The following is a 23510-nucleotide window of genomic DNA, read 5'->3' as shown; positions in this document are numbered from 1 at the left end:
GTGGTTAATGCCACTAAGCTGTGCACTTAAAAGTGGTTAAAATGGCAAATTTTGTTATGTTTATTTTACAATTAAAACACATACATGTCACAAAAAAAAAAATCTTCCAAGGCTCCCCTCTGCCCTCGAGACGGTCCTTGGCCATGGCTGCTGCACTCTGGGCCCAGCACGTGGTAGGGGGCACTGACTGGGAGCCTCCAGAGGCCCAGGCCCAGCCGGTCCCATATATGTAACACTTGGTGACCCACAGTCATCATTCCCCACTTCACGGATGAACGAAGAAGTGACTGAGGCTCAGAGAGGTTAAGAAACTTGCTCGTGGCCACCTGCAAGAGGCCAGGCAGGGATCTCACCCCAGGCGGGCTGGCTGCACGGTCTAAGCTCTGAGCCAACAGCCAGAACAGCAAGTGGGGAGAGTGGGGTCTGGCTGATTCTGCTGAGCACACAGTAGGGGCAATGCCTGGGGGAAAGTTCTCGAGCCTCTTGAGCGAGTGTGTGTGTGTATCTTGGGGGGTTCCTGTCCCTTAGGAACCAGAATCAGTGGTGCACGCAGTGGGAACACAGAGCCAACGTGGGGCGTCTGCGCCTAGTAGGACTACCCCAAGGGCACAGGCCGTGGGAAGATGAGGCTGTCACAACGGGCCCCAGAGCCACGTGTGTGGACCCCCGAGGGTGGCACGCGGTGTTCAGAGGCCTTGTGGCCTGGAGCCAGCGCCGAGTGGGACTACACGTGGACCCCGGGATGGCACTCCGGCGGCGGGGACGCGCTCAAGGCCGTTTCAGACCCCAGCCCCAGCCACGCCGAGCACAGGAGGTAGGGCCTCCACCCAAAGATGGCACGAGGACACTTCTGAGAGGTGACAGTTTATTGGGTGGGGGGTGACTGTCAAGAGTCATCAGTGCGGTGCTGCCCTCCTCCCTGGGGCAGGCCAGTCCAGTGTGTGGTCCCTGGGCTCAGAGGGCCGCGGGGGACCCAGGGGGCCGCAGGCGTAGCAGCAGGAGGAGGCAAGTGCGCCGCCCCCACGGGCCCACCCGAGCCCAGTGCGGGGGCGGAGGGCGGGGACCCCCTGGCGAGGCCCTCAGGTGTCTGAGGCTGGGCTGGGAGGCTCCTGGGGCAGACAGCGCCGGTGCCGGAGAACCGACTTCTCCTCCTCCTGCGGAGACAGGCCGCACACGCGTGTCACCCGGCACGGGGCGCGTCACTGCGCACGCGTCAGCCAGCACCCGCCCGACAAGGTCTCAGACACAGCCTTGAGGGGCCCGGGCTGCCTGCTCTCACCATCTCGGAGGCTGTGCTGGGGCTCGCGCCCTCGGGGGAGCCCCCTTCGTCCCTGGAGCAGTCGGGCCCCGCGTCCTCCTCGTACTCCGTCAGGCAATCCGACTCCTCCCCTGGAATCGGGGCGCAGGGCATGGTTAGGGGGATCCGGGCTGGGCTCACACATCCAACCACGCCCCGCCCTCCTGGGGGTGTCCCTGGGGGCCCCCTCACCGTCAGCGCAGCCGTCGGAGACGTAGCTTGTGGGGGGCTCGATGCGGGACACGATCTCTGCCAAGTCGGTGAAGCCAGAGCTTGGGAAGGCAAGTACCTACGGGGCGGCACTGGTGAGGCTCTCTGGGGATCCGCAGGGTATTGGGGTGTCTGGGGTGGCCTGGTGGCATCTTGGGGGCTCAGAGAGGATCGTCAGTGGGGGTCTGAGGGGCTCAGTGAAACCCAGGAATGTGTGGGGGCAGCTGAGGTTTGTGGGAGACCCCGCGAGGGCTGGAATCCCGGATCTCTGGGGTCGGAGGGTCTCGGGTACAGGAGTACCACAGGCTTACGTCTGCACGGCGGCTCTCGTTAAGGTCCGCAGACCGCCGGTCTGTGAGCATTTTCTCAATGACATCACCCCGACTCCAGCCTCCGAACACGGCCTTCCCATACTGGTAGCCCACATCCTGCAGGAAGCGAGGGGCTGGGGGCCATGCCTGCAACCCCCTCTGCTTGTCCCCACACCGTCTGCCCCTCCTCTCATCCCTCAAATGCCTGACGCTCTGGGGGAGGCTGGTGTTTGAAGTTAAATCTATTTTAGAGTCGGCCACACATATATGGTACACTTGCCCATACTTCCCCGTCTGTGCCCCTGCCAGACATTACCAATCAATCTCCACATTCTTTCCCACTCAGCCCCACGCAGGGTGATGGGAACCCAACAACACAAGGTGGTGGTGTGCCAGCTTGTTTAGAGTTTTGCTAAGATGCAGTACATCTGTGGACACTGACCTACCCCATGCCCACAGCAAACATCACTAAATCATCATGACACACTCTCTTAGAAACCCCAGAAGGGACATCAGACATTTTCCACTCAGACTCAGGGCTTCTGGGCAGCAGCTACTGATCAATTTCAGTTGGCATGGGCTATGACACATTTTTCAGGGTCAGTGGCACAAGACACACACACCGCTACATTCCTCTCCCAGACCTGTGGCAGACATTACTAATTGATCACTGCTCTCATCCCCACAGATGCAGAAATGGCATTAGAAATCACCATGCAGTGCTTCAGGCAGTGCAGCTGGCACATAACCATAAACTTAGCTCATGAGTAGCACACGCACAGCCACATCCTATGCCACACCCGCTGCAGACATCACTAATTGATCACAGATCTGTTTCCCACCGATTCCAGTTGGAGCCCTAGAATCCTTCCCCTCACGCTGCTCTGGGCTTTAGGTCATAAAGCTCTGCAGGCCCACCATGTGGGCACCAAGCCGCTCCCACCCGCTCACATAGATCTGGTCGAACTTCCCGAAGTCCATGGTCTTGAAGCAGTCGATGGGCGGGCGCAGGTACTCGCAGTAGGAGCTGGACTTGACGACCTCCAGCTGCCGCACGCAGGACACGTAGGCCAGACGGGACTGGATCTCGGCCATGTCTGGAACTTTCACCTTGTCTGCCCAGGGGTTTAGCCTCTTCCACAGCAGCCACCAGCCAGACAGGCTGTCCCCGTAGGTGCTGAGGTCCGTCTCGTCCTGGCTCCCCACGTCGATGGCAAGGACCGTCTTGGCGCCCATGCTGCGCGCGATGTCCGCTGTGGAGCCGGGGGGGTCAGCGGGCTGCTCCCCCGACAGGGCCGGGGATGGGGACGTTCAACCCAGTCCCACAAACACCATCATGCAAATGACCACGCAAAAAAAAAAAAAAAAACAACCACACATGCAAATGACAGGCTGTCATGCAAATAGTATGGAAATAAATGCAAATGAAGGCAAGGGGGAGCAAGATGATGGCCCAGTGATGAGGGCAGTGCCTCTGGGAGGGTTCCCTACAAGACAGTGCCCTGTAGCCAGGCCCAGCCCCAGAAGACACCCAAATCTCCATCAGCCTTGGCACCTGTAGCCCTCAAGAGCTCGCTGGCGTCTCTGAGTCCACATGCCCACGTGCCCGTGTCTGTGTGTGCCTGCCTGAGTTCCTTCTGTCCCAGACCCCAGGGGAGGCCATGTGTCTGCGATCACGCGTATCTCTGGGTTTGCCTGCACCTCTGCAGACACGTCTGGGCCTGTCTGTGTTCCTTCCAGACCACGCATACCTAGGTCAACGCCCGTTACACATTTCCTCGCGTGTCCAAGACACAGCTTGCCGAGCCCTGGCCCATAGCACCGTGAGCACGTGTGCAGCTGGTGTACGCGTCCACATGAGTGTGAACGCTTCTGGGGCGTGACATTTTAAGTTGTGTACCTGCCTGCCTCTCATCTGTGCACATAAAGGCAGAAGGCATGCCTTAACTCGGCCACGCGGCTGCCCCGTCCTGTCGGCACGTGCACACACCTGCGTGTTTGAGGAGATGTGCTGGCCGGGTGTGCACAGGCTGGCATGTGTGGACAGGTGCCCTGTGTCACCAGGACACGTGTTCGTCTGTATGCAAGTGTCTGAATGTGTCTACCTACCCCTTGAGCAGCCGAGAGAACGCGTGTGCATGGGTACCTGGTGTGCGTACATGAAGTGTCCCGTTCAATCTGCGTGTTCCTCAGTGTGTGTCCCTCGTACCTGTCCCTCCTGTGTGTGCAGCCACTGTGTCTAACAGCATGCGAGCAGGCGGCCATACTTTTCGACTGCACACACACACGGTGCAGGCGAGCATGCGTGCGCGTGCGCCCCTGCACGGGCGGCTTGAGCGTGTGCTCTCCCGCGCGCCCACCTGCCTGCGCCTGCCTGCTCGTGTGCCGCGCGCGCCAGTCTGCGCAGGTGCGTGTGACAGAGTGGGCAGCCACTTGCCTGGCAGGTTGTTGATGTAGCCGCCGTCCATGAGGAGGTGCCCGTCCTTGGGGTCGCATAGTGGGGGCAGGTAGCCCGAGAGCGTCATGCTGGCGCGCACATACCGCCACAGGGAACCTGCCCGGTGGGACACACAGACACAGACACGCACAGACACACTCAGACACGCTCGGAGGCCCGGCCAGCCCGGTGGGCTCGCTGACCTGGCACGTTGTTAACGTAGCACCCGTCCACCAGGAGGTGCCCGTCCTTGGGGTCGCAGAGCGGGGGCAGATAGGGGCAGTAGGAGGCGCTGGCCCGGACATAACGCCACACGCAGCCTGTGGGGACGGCGTGAGGGGGTGAGGCCCCGACGAGACTCCCGGCTCCCCACCCCTGAGCACAGACATACCTGGGGCCTCTGGGGCATTAGTGGGTGATGGTTAGTGGTCGGCGATCGGGCCAAGGTGGACGGTCACTTGTGTTAACAATGTCCCAGCAGCTCAGCTGCCCTCCCCGAAGCTTCCCCCCACTCCCCACGCGGCCTCCGCGGTTGGGTACAGAGCTGGGTGGGGACACCCACCATCTTTGTGGACACGCATGGCCGAGGCCGTGATGTCCGTGGTCACGTTGAAATACGGCAGCCACAGGTCCTAAGGGGACAAGGACCAAGGTTGGGGAGGGGCGTGGGCGCCTGTGGGCAGGGCTGGGGGCAGGGGGGTGGGCGTACCTCAATCTGCTTGTCCTGGAAGACGCGGTGGATGCTGCGGTTAAAGGCCGAGCCGGTGAACATGGAGGTGACGGGGTACGTGAGATCCAACACGGGCTCCAGCACCGAAGTCATTCTCTAGGGACGAGGGGCCAGCTGGGGTCAAGGAGTCATGTGGGGTCACAGGGGGGTCACCAAGAGGGGGCGGGCAAGGAGCATTTAGGGATGGTGATGTGGTCACCCAAGGCCACTGCCAGAGGGTCACCAAGGGCCCTAGTTTCTCTAGCTGGGGACATAGGGGTTATGGTTGGCAGGAGGTCCCACAAGCATCATCCAAGATGCCCAGTGCATATCCTAAAGGTCTAGGCAGGCAGGGTCCACAGATTAAGCCAGGAAGGATCACCATGAGCCCAGAGGCCTCCTGGATCCAGGGGATGGTGGAGTCACGGGTTTCAGGGTGCCCGTGGGGTGCCACGACCCCTCCCGCAACACACACCTTGGCCCACTCCCGGGCCCGCTGCTTGGTGCGGCTGGCGCTGCGCTCCTCTGCGTACAGGGCTCCGATGAACGAGCCGATGGACGTGCCGCCCACCAGGTCCACGGGGACCCCCGCTTCCTCTAATGCCTTCAGCACCCCGATATGTGAGCAGCCCCTGCGGGGAAAAGGGGACCCAGTGATCCTCTAGGAATCTGCTCGACCCCACCTCCACAAGCTCCCCTTCTCCATCGCCCACGCAGCCAAGAGACATGCCAGCCCCAGCCCAGAGCATCTTTCCCAGAGAGTAAGCCCCACCCCTTGGACACATAGGCCCCGCCCCTCCCTCCAGCAAGCCCCGCCCCTGCCAGAGCTTGCCCCGCCCCATGGGGGGCGTCTTTCCCAAAGAGTAAGCTCCACCCCTCGGACACCCAGGCCCCACCCTACAGGATGCACACCCTCTGCGCTCCAGCAAGCCCCGCCCCTGCCAGAGCTGGCCCCGCCCCTCACCTGGCCCCGCCCCCGCCCAGCACCAGGGCGATAGTGTTCCCGGTGAGCACCCTCGCCAAGCGAGAGAAGTCGCTGTGCCGGTCGGCGCGCCTGGAGAAGACCTTCTCGTAGAGCTCGTGCTGGGATGGAGGGGAAGAGGGTCACGACCCCAGAGGATGAGAGCATGGGGCGGGGCCTAGTGGAACTCCCAGGTTTTCCAGGCCCTGCCCCACTCCCCAGCACGCCACGCCCCTGGCAGCCACAGCCCCAGAAGTGGGGGCCGGTCCTTCCCAGGCCCCTCTCCAAGCCCGCCCCTCACCAGCTTGGCCGGGCTGCGGCGCGAGAAGAGGCGGCGCGGGCAGCGCAGATGCAGGTGGCCGGAGCACCAGCTGCGCATGTTGAGCCACTCCACGGTGCGCGTGGGGCCCGCGCCCTCCTCGCGGTGCAGCAGGACCAGCTGCTTGAGGGCGCGCACGGCCGTGTTTTCCAGCATCTGCTCCAGCTGCGGAAGACGCAGAGTGGACGGAGGTCACCGGTCTCCCCACCGCTACCTGGCCAAGCTTAGGTCCCTTGTCGCCTACGCCCACGGTGGAGGTGCACATGGCCTGGCGTACGCATGGGAGGGCAAGGGACAGGATCCTGGGGATGGTGTCACCGCGCAGGGCCTCCAGACCTGGCCGAGAGTGGGCTCCTGGTCACCCAGGCCCACGATGAGGATGCAGTCGGCCTGGCGCAGGCAGCGCACGGTCCAGGGCGTCAGGGATGCGTCCGTCTGGTACAGCACAATGCGGTGCGCGTCCTCCTGCTGGGCCAGCCACCCTGATAGCCGGAACTCTTGGATGCTGGGGTGGGACGGGAAAGTGTCATTCTGGGGCGACAGGAAGCCCTGTGTCCCCAGAGACCACACAGTTCCATTGCTGGGAGGAGGTGAGACACTCAGGCCCCCACAATGGAAGTCTGTGCCCTAGGGGGGCAGATTCACCCCCCTCCCTTGACCTAAGAGTGGGACAAACATTCCTTGGCTTGAAACCTAGAACTTGAACCCGGATCTGAAAGAATCTGGGGCTCCAAGCCTGCTCCTTACACCCCCAGCTCCCCTCAGGATGCCAACACATACCTATCCAGCGCGGAGGCCCCCAGGCGTGCCCGGATGATGTCACTGTTGAGGAGGAGCGTGGGACCTAGGCATAGGTGAGGAACGGAGGTTGGGAACACGGTTGGCAGGGCTGGGGGCCCCTCCCAGAAGATAATACCCATCACCCCACTCCTGTGGCCTGTGGCCCTGGTCTACCCCTCCCCACTGACCCACCCAGCCACATCCACTCACTGACCAACGTCCTGGCCAGCCCCAGTGACCAATGGCCAGCCCTCACCCACGCCCCTTCCCCCCACTGACCGATGGCTTGCAAAGCATGCTGCAGCTCCAGGGTGAAGGCCATCATGGGCACCTCGGCACACACAGGCAGGACTGCCACCGTTGCCAGGTTGCTGGCGGGGTTGGTGAGTTCCGAGTGTGGTGGGACACCCAGCCCAGAGCCTGCTGAGACCCCAATGGAGGAGATTTGCTGTGCAACCCTGTGTCCAGAGAGGCGAACACCCCCTCTGAAATCCCTGCCCTCTTCCCCCCGATCTCAGCCCCTCGCTGCCCCAAGACGTCACGCTGCCATACTGAAGGCCACAGCCTAGTCCTGCACATACAGCCCCACCCACCGTCCCCTCTCCTGTTAAAATCTGGTGGTCCACTTTGGGCCCCAATCTCCTCCGTGGGACCCATCACACAATTCTACACCCACTCAGATTCACTGTGCTTACACAGACCAACCAACTGGTGCGCCTGCCCCATTCTGACCTTGGTTCCTCTTTCTAAGAAAGGGGTCCAAACACAAAACTAGGTGGACGTAAATACATGCTTGACTCAGTGCTTCCTAGCTTCTCTGCTGATAGCCTAGACCAGGTGTCCTCAAACTACCGCCCTCGGGCCACATGTGGGTGTTTTTGCCTGTTTGTTTTTTTACTTCAAAATGAGATTATGTGCAATGTGCACAGGAATTTGTTCATAGATTTTTTTTTTTTAACTATAGTCTGGCCCTCCAATGGTCTGAGGGACAGTGAACTGGCCCCCTGTTTAAAAAGTTTGAGGACCCCTGGCCTAGACCAAGCTGTCAACCCCGATCTCTTGCCTGGACTTCCTGCTGATCCTGGCTGATCCGATCCCCCTCCCATAAGCTCCAGTGCCTTTCGTGGCCCCAGCCCCTATGTGGCTTGCCCCTCCCCTATTTCTCCCCCTCAATCACTTCCCCCCTCCCAGTGCTTCAAAACCACCCCACCCCGAGTGCAACGCCTTTGTAATTCCCTTCCAAGTGTGGCCCCATCTCATTTGTCAAGTTTCAGCTCATTGTCTTCAGAAAAGCCTCTCCCTCTGCTAGTCACGCTTTATCAATGACCCTCTTTTATTTTCTTCACAGTACTTATCAGCTTCCGACCTTGTGCTTTTTATTTTTTAATTTCTTTTTGTCTCCATAGAGATTGTCAAAAATTGCCAATGCTGACTATACATCAATCGTCATATGAGGCAGAGTACGGGGGAAAGTATTGAGTTAGCAATAAGCGTGCCTCAGATAAACCTCACTGGCTACGACACGGACACTGAGCGAAGCTTGACGTTGTGCTGTTTCCCTGTATCTTCAAACTGATGTCTTCCCTGCCCCCACTGCCCGCCTGGACCCTGGGAATCCAGGTGTCAGGGCCAACAGGGCAGAAGCCCCTGGGGAAAACAGGAGGACCAAGGTTGCCAGGCTGGCCCAGAACGGGGTGGCCACAGGGTAGAGGCCCAGGCCCGCATTTCAGCCCCCCCTGGAGCCCGACTGCACTGCCCGGTCTGTCCCAGCTCACAGAAACCACAAGCTGCGAGGGCACCACGCCTCCCAGCCTGTCGGTAACTTCCGAAGCCCATTCCCCACGTGCCCGGCGCCCTAAACGCCCTCCATGGATTCCATTTGCCGTCACATTCTGATCTGGGACTCCCTTTCCCAAAACGTTCAGGACGAGGACTCCCCCAGCAAGCGCTGACACCCGGGCCAAACCCCCCACTTAAGGCACCGCCCCCCAGCACAACTGAGTCCATTAACAAGCACGCCGGCGTCTAGGACTCCATCTCCCAGCATGCACTGGAACCCGAACTCCATCTCCCAGCATGGACCACGGTCTCCCCCACCACTTCCGGCTTCAAACCCGCCCTGCATAGTTTACACGCCGAACTCCATTTCCCAGCATGCCTTTGTGTATGGGGCTTCCCCTCCCAGCATGCTCTGGGCGCTGGACTACAGCCCCCAGCATGCCCCGGGCTGACAGGCTCTCACCTGGGAAGGGTCCTTGCAGCTGCTGCAAATTCCCTAAAATTTTCTGGCTCAGCAGGTGGATGAGGCGGGTCACGACCTGGGGACGTTGGAGGCGGCAATCCAGTGAGACCGACGGAGCGACTGTGAGGGTCCCACCTTTCCCTCCTCTACCCAGGCTCCTGGGGCCCCACTACCTGGGCTCCAGCCCCAAGAGCCCCACCCCGATTCGAGTGGCTCCGCCTCCCCATAAGTCCCTCCCCGTTTATTAAACCCCACCCCCTCTGCAGTCCCGCCCCCGCTCCCCTCCGCCCCGCCCACACCAGGCCGCACCTGCGGGTACCGACGTTTGATGTGGCCCAAGGTGCCTTCGGGGAGCTTAGCCAGCTCGGTGTCGCGCACCGCGTGCACCGTCGTGGCTCGCGGCTGCCGGGTCAGCGCCTCCACCTGTAGGGCCCGTGTGTATGACCGGGGCTGCCTGCGCCGGGAGGGCCCGGGGAGGGTAGCGGGAGCCCGACCGTGGGTGCAGGGGCCTGGGGCAGGACTGCCCCACCCAGGGAGTCCCCCGAGATGGAGGTGGAGGGATCCAAGCCTCACTCGCTATCTGGTACGACTCCAGAGAGGACAGTGATCCGCGACGGGCTGGGTTCCCCTTTTCTGATGAAAAGAGGTCCGGGGGCGGTGTGGGATCAGACTCATCACCCCCAGAGGTTGCCCTCCCCCCACTTCGGTCCCCACCTCGCGGGGAGGCCTGGGGGAAATGGACTGGCTGAGGTCAGAGTTCGGGAGCTGTGTCCGTCACTCCATCAGATTACTCGGGATGTGCATGCTGGCGGCGCTGGACCAGTAAGTCAGGTCAGTGGGCGGGCGCTCACCACTCCGATGAGGTCCCCGCGGCCGTACTCGCCCACCAGCTCCTTCTTGCCGCTGCCGCGCTGGATGACACTGCGCAGCCGCCCATTGAGCACGATGTAGGTGCAGTCGGAGCGGTCGCCCTGCCTGGGGTAGGGTGGGGGGTCAAGCAAAGTCAGGGCCTTGTCCTGGGTGGGCCTGAGCTGCGAGGCGGAAGCGGGGGCTGCACCTGTATAGCGCACGTCCCGCCTCCACCGCGGTCCAGTCGATGGCGAAGTCCATTTGGCGGACGAAGGGCGACATCCTGGCAGCCACCGTGTGTGCCGCGCTCAGCACCACACTAGGCTGTGCGCGCATGATCCTGAGGGCAAAGAAATAGGGTGCATGGGCCAGGGGTACCCTGGAACACCCCAGAAGGAGTGGAGAAAGTGGGTGATGACTTGGGTGTGAAACAGGAAGGGCTCAAAATTGCCCTACAAGGGTGCTGGGAGGCCAGATCTGGGGGTTCCTCTCTGCCCCTCTAGCAGTGGGATCAAACGAACTGGTCCTGGCCTCCTCCCACGGCTGAGTGGAGTTGTGTTGGGGTCATCCGAGGGCCACCTCCATCCCAGCCCCAGGCCCAGTCGTACTCATAGAAGTCAGATTTGGAGATCCGCAGGAAGGTGCAGTCGCGCTGGGCGCGCAGCGTGAAGATGAGGGGTTCCCCAGTGAGCACCGCCAGCTGCCCCACCAACTCCCCGGGCTGCGCCACGAACAGGCACACGTCCTCCGCCTTGTCGATCATGCGCTGGTACACGTGCAGGCAGCCCCAGAGCACGAAGTGCAGGCTCACGTCCTGTAAGGCCAGAGGCTGTGAGGACAGAGCCAGCGACAGCACCCCCACCACCCCAGCTCAGGACAATATCCCCCATGGGAAAGCTTAAAGAAGAAACAGTTAAGAAAAACAAAGTTGAAGGAGGGAATAAAGACTTTGGATAAAAGCAGATTTTACATATGCATTATATACATATATATATCCATCCATAGACTCAACCAACCTTGGATCGAAGGATTGAAAATATTCAGGAAAAAAACTGCATCTGTACAGAATATGTACAGACCGTTTTGGGCATTATTCCCTAAACAATACAGTATAATGACTATTTATGTAACATTTACATAGTATTAGGTATTATAAGTAGTCTAGAAATGATTTCAAGTATATGGGAGGATGTGCATATGTAAATACTACGCCATTTATATGTAAATACTATGCCATTTTATATCAGGCATTTGAGCATCTACAGATTTGGGTATTTTTTTTTTTTTTTTTTTTTTGAGACAGAGTCTCACTTTGTTGCCCAGGCTAGAGTGAGTGCCATGGCGTCAGCCTAGCTCACAGCAACCTCAAACTCCTGGGCTCAAGCGATCCTCCTGCCTCAGCCTCCCGAGTAGCTGGGACTACAGGCATGCGCCACCATGCCCGGCTAATTTTTTATATATATATCAGTTGGCCAATTAATTTCTTTCTATTTATAGTAGAGACGGGGTCTCGCTCTTGCTCAGGCTGGTTTTGAACTCCTGACCTTGAGCAATCCGCCCGCCTCGGCCTCCCAAGAGCTAGGATTACAGGCGTGAGCCACAGCGCCCGGCCTAGATTTGGGTATTTTTGAGAGGTCCTAGAACTAATGTCCTATGGATACCAACTGACAACTTATTTACGCCTAGTCAGCACGCATGGCAGACATGACTAATGGATCACCAAACTCTGAGTCCAGATTCAAGCCCGTGAAATCTTTTCAACACAGCCTCAAGAAGCTGCAAAAACTGGCTCCCTAAGGGCCTGGCTGAGCTAAGATCCTTTGCTTGTGCTGGGCAACTGGACAGCCACACAGAAAAGACAGAAGTTGTATTCTGACCTTCACACCATATCAAAATGGATCAAAGACATAAATGTGAGAGCTAAAACTGTAAGCCTCTTAGAAGAAAACATAAGGGTAAATCTTCGTGACCTTGAATTTGGCACTGGATTCTTAGATAAGCCACCAGAAGCCCAAGCAACAAAATTGAAAAACAGAAAAATTAGACTTCATCAAGCTTAAGAACTTTTGTACTTCAATAATATATAAAGAGCCTTTTGTAGTTCATCAGTGCAAAGATCAGATTTTTACAGGGACATGTGAAATGAGCCTCACTCAAACCTGGTTATGATGTTGGCACATCACCTACCTGATATTTAAAAAAAAAAAAAAAAGAATATATAAGAATTCCTACAAGTTGGCCAGGTGCAGTGTCTCACGCCTGTAATCCTAGCACTTTGGGTGGCCAAGGTGGGAGGACTGCTTAGGGCCAGGAGTTCGAGACCAGCCTGAGCAAGAGCAAGACTTGTCTCTACAAAAAAGAGAAAAATTAGCCAGGCATGTTGATGAGCGCCTGTAGTCCCAGCTACTCAGGAGGCTGAGGCAGGAGGATCACCTGAGCCCAGAATTCCAGGCTGCAGTGTGCTTTGCTCTCGCCTGAGAACGGCCACTGCACTCCAGCCTGGACAATATAGTGAGATCCTGTCTCTAAAAAGAGAATAAATTAAAATAATTAATAATGGGCAAAAGATCCGAATGGAAACTTCACGAAAGAAGATGTACAAATGGCCAATAAGCACACGAAAAGATGCTCAAAGTCATGGCATCATTAGGCAGATACAAATCAAAACCACAATGAGATGCCACCTCTAAGATGGCTAGAATCAGTGTTAGGGAGTGGAGAAATGAATCCTTATACACTGCTGTTGGGAAAACTGGCAAAAGAAACAGTCCTCAAAAAGTTAAAAATGGGCCGGGCGCGGTGGCTCACGCCTGTAATCCTAGCACTCTGGGAGGCCGAGGCAGGCAGATTGCTCGAGGTCAGGAGTTCGAAACCAGCCTGAGCAAGAGTGAGACCCTGTCTCTACTATAAATAGAAAGAAATTAATTGGCCAACTAATATATATATATAAAAATTAGCCGGGCATGGTGGCACATGCCTGTAGTCCCAGCTACTCGGGAGGCTGAGGCAGAAGGATTACTTGAGCCCAGGAGTTTGAGGTTGCTGTGAGCTAGGCTGACGCCACGGCACTCACTATAGCCTGGGCAACAAGCGAGACTCTGTCTCAAAGAATAAAAAAAAAGTTAAAAATAAGGCCGGGCGCAGTGGCTCACACTTGTAATCCTAGCACTCCGGGAGGCCGAGGCGGGCAGATTGCTCGAGGTCAGGAGTTCAAAACCAGCCTGAGCAAGACCCTGTCTCTACTAAAAATAGAAAGAAATTAATTGGACAACTAAAAATATATATACAAAAAATTAGCTGGGCATGGTGGCGCATGCCTGTAGTCCCAGCTACTCGGGAGGCTGAGACAGGAGGATCTCCTGAGCCCAGGAGTTTGAGGTTGCTGTGAGCTAGGCTGACGCCATGGCACTCACTCTAGCCTGGTCAACAAAGTGAGACTCTGTCTCAAAAAAAAAAAAGTTAAAAATAGAGTTGCCCTATACCCAGCAAATCCACTTCTAGGTCTGTACCCAAGGGAAATAAAAACATGCATCCATAGAGAAACTTGTACATAAATGTTCACAACAGCATAATTCACAACAGCCAAAAGGTGGAAAAAACTTAAATATCCACCGAGACATGAATAAATGTGTTCTATCCTTACGGTGGAATATTATTTAGCCATAAAGGAACTTTGACATCATACTCAGTGAAAGAAGCCAGACAAAGAAGGCCACATATTGTATGGTTCTATTTATATGAAATGTTCAGAATTAGCCAATCCCTGCAGACAGAAAGTGGATTAGTGGTTGCTAGGGGCTGGGGGAGGAGGATGGGGAGTGACTGCTAATGGGGATGGGGTCTCTTTTCAAGGTGATGGAAATGTTCTAAAATCGATTCTGGTGATGGTTGCATAACTGTGAATATACTAAAAACCACTGAATTGTACACTTTAAGTAGGTGAATTGTACAGTACATAAATTATATCTTAATAAAACTATTACCCACCCCTGCCCCCCAAAAAAATTATTCCACTCAAGGCCCACTGACTTCCTTTTGTTTCTTAGAAATCAACATGATGTTTCTTGTTGCCACAGGACATTTGCACAAGCTGTTCCCTCTGCCTGTGATGCCCTTTCCTCCTGTCTGCACCCAGTTCATTGCCACCCCAATACTTCCTCCTGAGCTGAGGTCATGTCCTTAGAGATGCCACCCTGTCTAAGCCAGACACTGTAGTGCTAAGAGCAACCCCTTCGTAGCACGAAGCACTTATGATTTTACAAGGATTTGCGAAGTCCTTTGAGTCGTGCCTGTCAGGACACGGTAGGCTTCCCAAGGGCAGAGACCACTAAGGGTTCTTCTTGGCTTTTGTCCGGCAGGCAGCACAGGGTCTGGGACAGGGCAGACCTCTCTAGTTAGCACGACCAGCCACCCACCTTCCTCTGCCACCACTTTGTAAGGAACTGAAACTGCTCACAGACGGAGCGATTCCCTCTCCGTCACTACACCAACCTGTCCGGCATCTGCCAAAGCTCCACCCACCAAAACACTGCAGGGACCCCTGGCAGGGGCACAGCTCCAGGAGACAGACATACCTGCACACATGCTGGAACCTTCTGAGACAGAATTTCCAGACTGTGTTTGGGACATGCACGGGGCCTGGGAACGACTATTATTAGGCTGGCACTTGTCATCAGATTAGGAAGCACGTTTCCTTTTCTTTTTTTTAGAGACAGGTTCTCACTACGTTGCCCTGGCTGGTCTTGAACTCCTGGGCTCAAGTGATCCTCCTGCCTCAGCCTCCTGAGTAGCTGGGACTACCGGCGTGAGCCACTGCACCCAGCCCAGAAAGCATGTTTCTTTACTGCAGGACTTCTCAGAGCCTTGAATATACCAATGATATTTCCTGGGAGGTCCCAAGGAGGGCTAAATCAGCATCTCCCAAACCTGCTTGACCACAGATCGCTTGTTTATAATGCAGCTGTTCCATGAAACATACTTGGGGAAATGTTTGTGTAAAGCATAATTTCTTAACCTTGGCACTACTGACAATTTGGACTAGATGATTCTGTCATGCTGCCCTGTAATACTGGGCATCCTAGGCCTCTATCAACTAAATGCCAGTGGCATCCTCCAAAGTTGTGACGATTAAAAATGTCTCAGCATTGCCGAATGTCCCCTGGGGGGGTATTGCAAAATCACCCCCAGTTGAGAGCCATGGGTATAAAGTTTCACAGAGAGGCACAGTAGGGCAACTGTCCCTAACAAAGTCCTGTTGACCCCGAGAAGGTTCGAGAGGCTGCAGGCCAGCCTGGTCCATTGGCAGCCCAGGGCTGGGTTGAGCCTGGCTGAAGCTCTCCGATAAGCAGGGCCCAGGGGACCCCCTACAGAAGCCACAGTGTGACCACACTTCCTCGGCCTGTCCCTCGAGTTCTAAGAACAGCAGGCGAAAGCCTCACTCAACTTCCTCTCCAGAAAGGAGCCCACCCCTGCCATGAGGAGGTCGAGGGGACAGCAGGATGGCAGGATCAAGTGACAGCAACAGGTGAGTCACACCTCCTACCCCACCCCCAGCCCTGGCTTCTCTCCCCTGAGCCTGGGGCGGTGCTGGGGTCTCAGGGCCAACATCACTGGCTCCAGTCGTCACCCCATGTCCCCACCACCACGAGCTGCTGCTAAACTTCCTCCCCTGGAGCCTATCATCTTGCAACCTCACACAGCTCCAAACTGAGACCTTCCTCTTATCACACCCATTCCACAGATGAGGAAGCTGAGAACTTTCTAGATTATTCACCTAAGGTCACATGGGGAGTCAGGGCAGAGTTTGGGTTTCAACACCACCCCCACCCCCACTCTCCCATCCATGCTTCCTGACCTTGAGCTGGTGGCTGGGTTGCTAACCCTCAGTGGGCCTCAGTTTCCCCATAGGGACGATGGAGGAGTTGGTGGAATACACTTCATGGCCTCTGGGGCCGGATGCCAATTTGTACCCATGTATTGAGCCCCTGTCCCAACGGGGGCCAGGATTAGAAGCAGATACAATGGCAGGGTACTAGGGTCGGAAGGGCAGAAAACAGAGGTCACAGGAAGAGCCAGGGCAAGCAGGAGAGATCTAGGAGTTGGGGCCCTGGAGTCCTGGGGTAAAAGGTTTGGGGGTTGAAGGGGAGGGTTGATAGGGCCAGAGGACATGGGGTGGGGGCAGGAGGGAGAGAGTTTTAGGATCAAGGGTTGGAGGCTGGAAATCATACGGCCAGAGGTCTATGCATATGGGGGAAGGTGTCAGAGGTCAGAGGTCAGAGAGAGAGCGAGATCTCGAGTTGTATAGTTAGAGGTCAGGGGTCAGCCTCACCTGGTCCCCCTGGCGGGCAATGATGGTGCCGGCTTTGGCGTGGTGCAGCAAGACTCGGCTGTTCAGGAGGGAGGGGTCCTGCGGAGGGTGGGGGATGGGGGCCTGAGTCGCGGGCGGGGCCTCCCCGCCCCACCCTGTCCCCCAGCCCCTGCCGCCAGCCGCCCACCTCGATCCTCATCAGCTTGGCCAGCTCCCGCTTGGCCGCCTCGAAGATGCTGCTGGTCTGGCGGCCCTGGTAGGGCCCGAAGAGGCAGCCCCCGGTGGCCGACTCGTCCTCGCAGTAGCTGTACTCGCAGGCGCCCGCCGGCTGCTCCCGGGGCTCCTGCGTGGGCGTCTGCACCGGGCGGGCCGTGAGTTCCCGCTGCTCCCTCCCGGCCACCCTGCGCAGGCCCCCCACCCCTGGCCAGGCCAGATCCAGGCCGGCGTCTTGTCTCGGGAGGGGACCGCGGCCTTACCCGGGCAGGGGCTGCCTGGGGGCCCCCGGAGGCCTCTTCTTGCAGCGACACTGAGATGCGGCCACGCTCATACGCCATGTCAAAGTCAGAGCGGGGCCCGCCCTGCAAGCCTGCAGGTGGGAAGGGGCAACAAAAGCAGTAAAGATGACAGTGACCCGCAAGCTGCAGTCTGAGACCAGCTGCTACCTAAGTGCCACAGGCCACTAATCGATGCCTGCACTCTGCCTCTGAATCCTTCTCAACACAAGTGGGAGAGCAGCATCTCAACGCACACCCACAGGAAAGGACCCAAGAAGTACTGGCAGTATTCCCGTCGTCTTGCAGATAAGAAAAATGAAGACAGGCAGGCAGCAGCTCCTGGATTAAAACTCAGAAGCTTGAGGGCCCTCCCTTCAGACCCAGAGCTCCAAACCTGAGATGTCCACTGGCATGGAGATGCAGCGGCTCAGCAGAGGGGCCGAGGTGGCTTCCAGGGACGTGGGCTTCACAGGGTCGCCTGGGGGAGACGCTCGTTCAGGCTCCTGTCCCTCAGGACTGCCAGGTCTAGAGCTAGGATGTGCGTGTGAGGAGCTAAGGAGGGTCTGGGGGACCAGGGGACTAGCAAAAGCTATTGCAATGGGTTCTTGGGGCTAAGGCCAGGGATTCCCAGGGACCAGACAGGAGTCAGGCCTGGGTACCCAGCTGTGGGGTCCCTGAGGGGCTGGGCAGGGGCCAGGCTGAGTCTCTGCGGAACTAAGAAAGAGATCAGCGGACTGAAGCAGGGCTTCTTTGGAGATTGGGCTGGGCTGGCATGGGGGGGCCAGGCAGGGGTCACTTCGAGTACCTGTTGGTCCAGGCAGTGGGGCCCCGGTGGGGTCAGGCGGCCGACCGGGGGTCTCCCTCGGTTCCTCTGAAGCTGAGGTGCCGACCACCCGCTTGGAGCCCCGCACAGGGCTGGTGCGGGTTGGGAGGCCGGGGCTGGGGAACAGGCGCAGGGGCTGGATCTCCTGGGGGGCAGACAGCAGCTTGTGGCATGTCCCCGGAGTCCCATCTTGTCCTCCCCAGCTCCTGTCCTCGGCCCCAACTCACATGGCTGAAGAGCTCATTGGTGAGACCCAGGTAGTTGTGAAGTGCCAGGAAGGTGACTCGCTGCAAACGCACCATGATGATCTGTGGGGTACAAGGGGCGTGGCCATGGGATGGGGTGGGGCCATAGGATGGGGTGGAGCCACAAGATGGGGCGGGGCCATCAGACAGGGTGGAGCCACGAGATGGGGTGGGACCATAAGATGGGTGGAGCAAAGGAAGGGGCGTGGCCAGGAGAAGCCCCCAACTTGGGTTAATGCGCAGAGGCAGTGAATGGAGCGAGTGGGGCAGCTGAGGTCTGGCTGCTCAGGGCTGATAAGCACAGCTGCTGGGACCCAGCCCACTGCTGCCTGCAATGGGTGGGGGCGAGGGCGGGGCCCCTGCGTCGTGGAGGGCGGTGGAAGGCACACTGACCTGCACAACCCGCACCAAGCTCTCTGGGTACTTGGTGAAGACTGCAGAGAAGGCCTCTACCGGCAGCCGCAGCACCGTGGAATCACGGGCCGCCCGCGCAGACACCGTCCGCTGGGGATGCTGGTGACCCTGGGGGAGGGGTGGGGGCATCAGGAGAAATAAGGGCAGGACTGCAATTCCCCTCACCACTCCCCTAATCCTTCGCCCCAGTTGGAGACCACTGGCAGCATCAGGGATGAATCAGAGATTGTGGCCCTGGGGTCTGTCCCCAATTCAGTCTACTGGGTGGGGTCCCCATTCCCCAGTCCCCCCACCCCCGGGCTCACAGGTTGGTCACTCACGGTGATGACATCCAGGATGCTCAGGAGGCTGTTGACACTGTCCCCGGGGACCACTTCCTTCACTACACACTCCTTCCCGTCCTGAGACACAAGGGACCACTGACCAGGGCTGGGCTAGCCCTGGTGACTGCCCTTCTACCCTCCGACCATGTCACTGGTGCTCAGCCTCACCCACTCTAACGATCACTGATGCTCTCCCATCCCTGTGTCACCAAACCTCCCGACCAGCAGCCACATCCCGTCCTTCACTAACTGTGACCACTGAGCAACCGTGTAGACCACCCCAAATGCCCCAGGTCATCCATTCCCCTGACTCCTCTCTACCCACCCCCAAAGGCCCCCAGTCCTACCGCGCAACAGCAGGGCTGTCCCCAGGGACGGCTGTCCTGCTGACCATCCCTGCTGCCCATCTCCCCATGGTGACCCCTGGAGCTGTCCACTCACGGGCCCTGGCAGGCAGAGTTCCAGCAGCCCGTCCTGCACCACATAGATGCTGGCATCCGGCTGCCCCGGCCGGAAAACATAGTCGCCCTGGCTGAGTCGCTGGAAGACCATGTGGCGGCAGAGCTCCAGGAAGAGCGGCTTTTCAAAGTGGCCCAGAACCCTGGTGGATGGGCAGTGGGGGGGGGGGGATGCAGGAGGTCAGGGGGGACTCCAGCTCTGTGGACCCCCACCCGCACCCCTGACACTGACCGGACGTTCTTGAGCATGTAGAGGACCTCGGAGGGCAGGTGGGAGTTGGCCAGGTCGCCTTCTGTCAGGTCGGCCTCCAGAACCGCAGGTGGGGGCTCCTTTCGCTGCAGCGTGGGCGCCTCTTTCTGGATGCGCAAGATCCTGGTGGGAAGACAAGGGGACAGGGAGATGGTTCAGGGAAACCTAAGACCCCCACACAGCACCTCCCCCTGGTTCACACACAGCAAAGTCTAGCCTGCTGGGCAAATCAGGCCCGACACCTATTTTTGTAAATAAAGTTTTATTGGCTCACAGCTATGTTCATTCATTCCCACATCATCTGTGGCTGCTGTCATGCTATGTCAGCAGAACTGAAGAGTTGCAACAGAGCCTGCACATGGCGTGCAAAGCCTAAAACGTTTACTATCTGGCCCTGTATGGAAAAAATGTATGACCTTGGACATAAAGTCCTGAGATTGCCCCTCCACTAGTCAGAGGCCCCTGAGATGGACACTTTTGTTAGGCAGACCCCTGATGTAGCTTCCAAGATAAGGGCAGACCCCGGAAATAGTACCACTGCTTGTCATGGGAGCCCTGAAACAGCCCTTCCAGGAGTCATTCACTAGGTTCCCAAGAAAACTTCCCTAATGTGGGTGTGCCTTGGAGGTAGCCTCTGTTACATAAGAAGATCCCATATAGGGCCTTTCTGTTCTTTGTAAAGATTCCTGAGATAGCCCTTCCTCCTAGGTCTCAGAGAACCTTGGGACAGTCCCTCTAAGGCCACAGAGTTCCCTGAGATAGCCCTCATTACATGCAGAGAATCCAAATGTACCCGCTCTGCTAATCGTGGACCAGGGTGACCCCTTCCCGACAAGTCGTGGTGACTGCTGAGACAGCCCCTCCACTGGCAAAAGATTCCTGAGACAGCCCTTACAGTATGAGCAGACCCTGAGTTAAACCCAGTGATATAGAAGACTCCAGATATAATTCCTCTTCTGATCAGGAGAATCTTGGGCTAGCCCTTCCCCAGGGGACAGGGAGTTCTGAGCCAGTCCTCTGACAGTCATGAACACAACAGGGTAGTTTCTCATGGGTGTTCAGACACTGCAGACAGCCCCTGTGATGTAGGTAAACCTGGGATAGAGACCCTCGGCTGATGTTGGAAAAGCTTGAGACAGCCCTTCTCCTCAAGTCACACAAAGCTCCGATGCAGCATGACTGTTGATCATACAGTGCCTTGGAATGACCTTGAGACAGACCTTAAGATAGACCCCAGGACACAAGGAGATCCCAGAGCCGGCTCCTAACCTACAAAGATCCCTGGGAGAGTCCTTCTCACAGACCCGAGATAGCCCCTTGCTGCTGAAAGGGACACTACAGATGTCCTTCCTGTGTTTCTAGTGTAAGGAAGTTCTTGAGACAGCCCTCGGGGAAACCCCTGAGACAGCCTCCTTAGTGTGGGAAGAACTCTCCAAGGTCAGTGACAGAGAGAAGCAGCTTTCTGATGTAGACAGCAGCGACAAAGAGCTCAGCAATAACCCTGCAGAGGGAAACATGCCTGAGATAGGGCTCAGAGGACAGAGGCCTTAGAGATGGCCTGTCCGGTGTGCAAGAGCTCTGAGACAGCCCCTCCGAGGAGAGCCCTGAGGTGTCCCTCTGATGTGGGAAGACTCCTAAGAGAGTCTGTGTGGTCCAAACTTTGGTGTGGGTTGATCCCACAAAAGGCCCCTGAGAAGGCCCCCAGCGCCAGGAAACCCCAGCTCAGCCTTACTTCTTGGCAATGTTGAGCATCTTAAGTTTCTTCTTCATGCGTGGCCGAGAAGTGGTGCAGACAGAGGCATCCACCAGGGAGGAAGTGGATTGTGACACCTGGGAGAATTAAAGAGGGAAAGGGTCAATTGGCAGTTCAGACCCTGGGGTGGGAGGAGACCAGGTTCAGGGCCCCTTCATCAAGGAGGGGGCGGTGGTGTACACTTCGAAGTGTAAATAGGAAAGGGGCAGGGCCTCTCTGTGCTCAGCGCGGACCTCAGGAGGTCCTGGGCTCACCTTCCGCATAATCTTCCGGCCATAGAAAAGCACTTTGTCCCTCTTCCGGAACCGATACCGGGGCCCCTCCGGGGCAGGAGTTTCTGGGGAGAGGTGGGGTGGGGAGAGGGGCACTCCGAGCTCTGCGCAGACTCCACGCGGCAAATCCCCACCGCTGCCGCCGTGGAGACCCGGGCCCCATCGGCTCCCCACCCCACAGCCTCCCGAGAGGGGCCCCCGGATCCTCACTCGGCACTCGCAGCCTCCGCACCACCAGGAGGATGACCACGGCGGTGACCAGCACCGCCACTCCGGCCCCGATCATCACGCCCAGCACCTGCGGGACGAACGGCACTGGCTGTGCACCGCACACCCGTCCCGCCGAGCCCTCCCCGGGGGCCGGGACGTCCCTGGCCCCATCCCTCTCCGTCACCTTCGCCCCCGAGGAGTTCGTAGCCAGCCCGGTCCTCGGTGTCCCCATCTGCAGAATGGGCCAGCGCGGCTCCCTCCCCGGGGGCGCTACTCTTTCCCTGTGGGTTGGCGGCCCGCAATGCACGCCGGGAAACGTAGTTCCGCCCAAACAGACGCAGCCTTGTTCTCGCGAGACCGCGATGGTGCGCGCTGAGCACGCCGGGAGTTGTAGTCGCCGCCACGGCGACGCACCACCCAGTCCTTACCATTCCTGTCTGCAGCGGGGCCTCCATCGACTGCTTCAGGCCGGCGGCGGATCTGGCAGCCCGGAGTCCTGGGGAATCAAGGAGCGGAAGGAACCCGTGCAAGTCGTCAATCTGGGCCTGCCCTGCCCCTGGCGCAAGCCCCGCCCCTTAGCGCAAGCCCCGCCCCCGGAGAACTAAGGCCTGGGCAGCTTCTCCACCTGCCAGGACAGCGGCTGGAGGGTCGCAGTGGGACCGACGGATGGGGCAAATTGACCTACCGGCCCTGTCCAGGGGCTGAGATGTGTCCCCGGCTCCCCGCCTGGCTCCCTTCGCCTACGCGGAGGGTCCACCGGACGTAGTTCCGCCCATCCAGCCCCACCCTGGGGCCAAAGGGTAGCCGACCTGGCACCCACTATGAGCAGCCCGCAGGCAGGTCCCCCGCAGGGCACGGCCCCTCCGGCTGGTGGCCCCCTCCTCCGCCTCTGGCCTCCGCGGGATTGATCAATCCTGACCAACGGACCCCTAGGCCGCACCCCCTAGCCCCTGCGAAGAGTGGACGCTCCGCAGTGAAAAACTGGGGCCTGCACCCCAAGGGGTCGGGGGTGGGGGGAACAGCTGGTATCCACCCCTCCCGACCCAACATGCCCACGGGAAGACCTGGGAACCGGGGTTCGCAAGAGTGTTTCCGGGGGCTCCCAAAGGAGGGGGGATCCTGGGGCGATACCGACGCCTTGCAGGAGTCCGGGGATGCTGGAGGTGGTGTGGACTCGCACGGTGTTACTGGTATGGTGAGGATTTACTATCACATAACAGTAAAGTTATTATGGGGTCTCTGACGGTGCAGAGCATCACTGGGACTCTGGGGAACTGGCGGCGCTGTGCTGGGAGGCGTAACCAGGGACGCTGGAATTACTGGGGGGCACTGGAAAGTTACTGAGAGATCCCGAGGCATACAGGACTACTGTTGGGAAAACCAGGAGCCGGGTGGGCACATCTCTGGGGGCGTCCGAGTGTAAGAGCCAGCCTGGGGAGGGCGTCTGGGCTCCGTGAAAGGCACAGAGGAATGCTGGAATATTACTGGCACTTTTCTGGGAAGATGAAGATGTTTCTGACGCCGCTAGACTACTGATGGAAATTCGGAGGTGGGGCAATCATTGGCTATTGAGACGTTACTTGAATTCCTGGGTGACCGGTCCCCTTCCACCCCAGGGCGCACCTGGCTACCGGTGCAGAAACACCTGCCAGGACTGGGGGGATGGGAGCATCAGAAAATCAAGAGTTACGGGGAATCTGTGTAGGACAGATCGTGGGAAAACCGAGGCTCGCTAACGATCCCCAAAGCCACGCCCCTGCGGGGCTTACAGAAACCCAGACTCACCCAGAGGCCGCAGCCGGGGTCCACTCTGCGCCAACACCACTAGCTTTCCGCCGGCTCCGCG

General features: G+C 58.2%; 1 protein-coding gene and 2 non-coding genes across 8 annotated transcripts; 1 reads left to right on the top strand and 2 right to left on the bottom strand.

Moving 5' to 3' along the window:
- Positions 1–848: 848 nt before the first annotated feature.
- Positions 849–23472, bottom strand: PNPLA6 (patatin like domain 6, lysophospholipase). Of its 6 annotated transcripts, none has more exons than XM_012790743.2 (34): positions 23450–23472; positions 22093–22160; positions 21665–21752; positions 21437–21519; positions 21162–21259; positions 19412–19552; positions 19163–19322; positions 18719–18799; positions 18378–18506; positions 17967–18047; positions 17722–17884; positions 17311–17394; positions 16899–17008; positions 16610–16777; positions 16444–16521; positions 10724–10929; positions 10324–10455; positions 10118–10241; positions 9576–9689; positions 9267–9342; positions 7304–7447; positions 7025–7088; positions 6581–6749; positions 6227–6409; positions 5929–6047; positions 5440–5596; positions 4965–5081; positions 4818–4887; positions 4256–4372; positions 2770–3071; positions 1819–1935; positions 1490–1586; positions 1280–1389; positions 849–1154 (listed from the first exon to the last, which is right to left on the bottom strand). In XM_012790743.2, the coding sequence occupies exons 2-34, from the start codon at positions 22117–22119 to the stop codon at positions 1080–1082; spliced, it is 3984 nt and encodes a 1327-aa protein (XP_012646197.1). In that variant the 5' UTR covers positions 22120–22160; positions 23450–23472; the 3' UTR covers positions 849–1079. The 6 variants fall into 6 exon arrangements, with proteins under 6 accessions (XP_012646197.1, XP_012646198.1, XP_012646199.1 ...); XM_012790744.3 differs by lacking the exon at positions 23450–23472 and adding an exon at positions 22350–23007; XM_012790745.3 differs by lacking the exon at positions 23450–23472 and having other exon boundaries at positions 7304–7444; positions 22093–22181.
- LOC142864948 (U4 spliceosomal RNA) lies at positions 8422–8565 on the bottom strand. Its single transcript, XR_012915242.1, has one exon. It is a non-coding gene; the product is annotated as a U4 spliceosomal RNA (small nuclear RNA).
- LOC142864979 (small nucleolar RNA U13) lies at positions 12205–12308 on the top strand. Its single transcript, XR_012915269.1, has one exon. It is a non-coding gene; the product is annotated as a small nucleolar RNA U13 (small nucleolar RNA).
- Positions 23473–23510: the final 38 nt, after the last annotated feature.

The sequence above is a fragment of the Microcebus murinus genome, chromosome 27 (genome assembly GCF_040939455.1).
Source record: "Microcebus murinus isolate Inina chromosome 27, M.murinus_Inina_mat1.0, whole genome shotgun sequence".
NCBI lineage: Eukaryota > Metazoa > Chordata > Mammalia > Primates > Cheirogaleidae > Microcebus > Microcebus murinus.
Note: the sequence above shows the minus strand (reverse complement) of the source record. Positions and strands in the feature narration are given on the sequence as shown.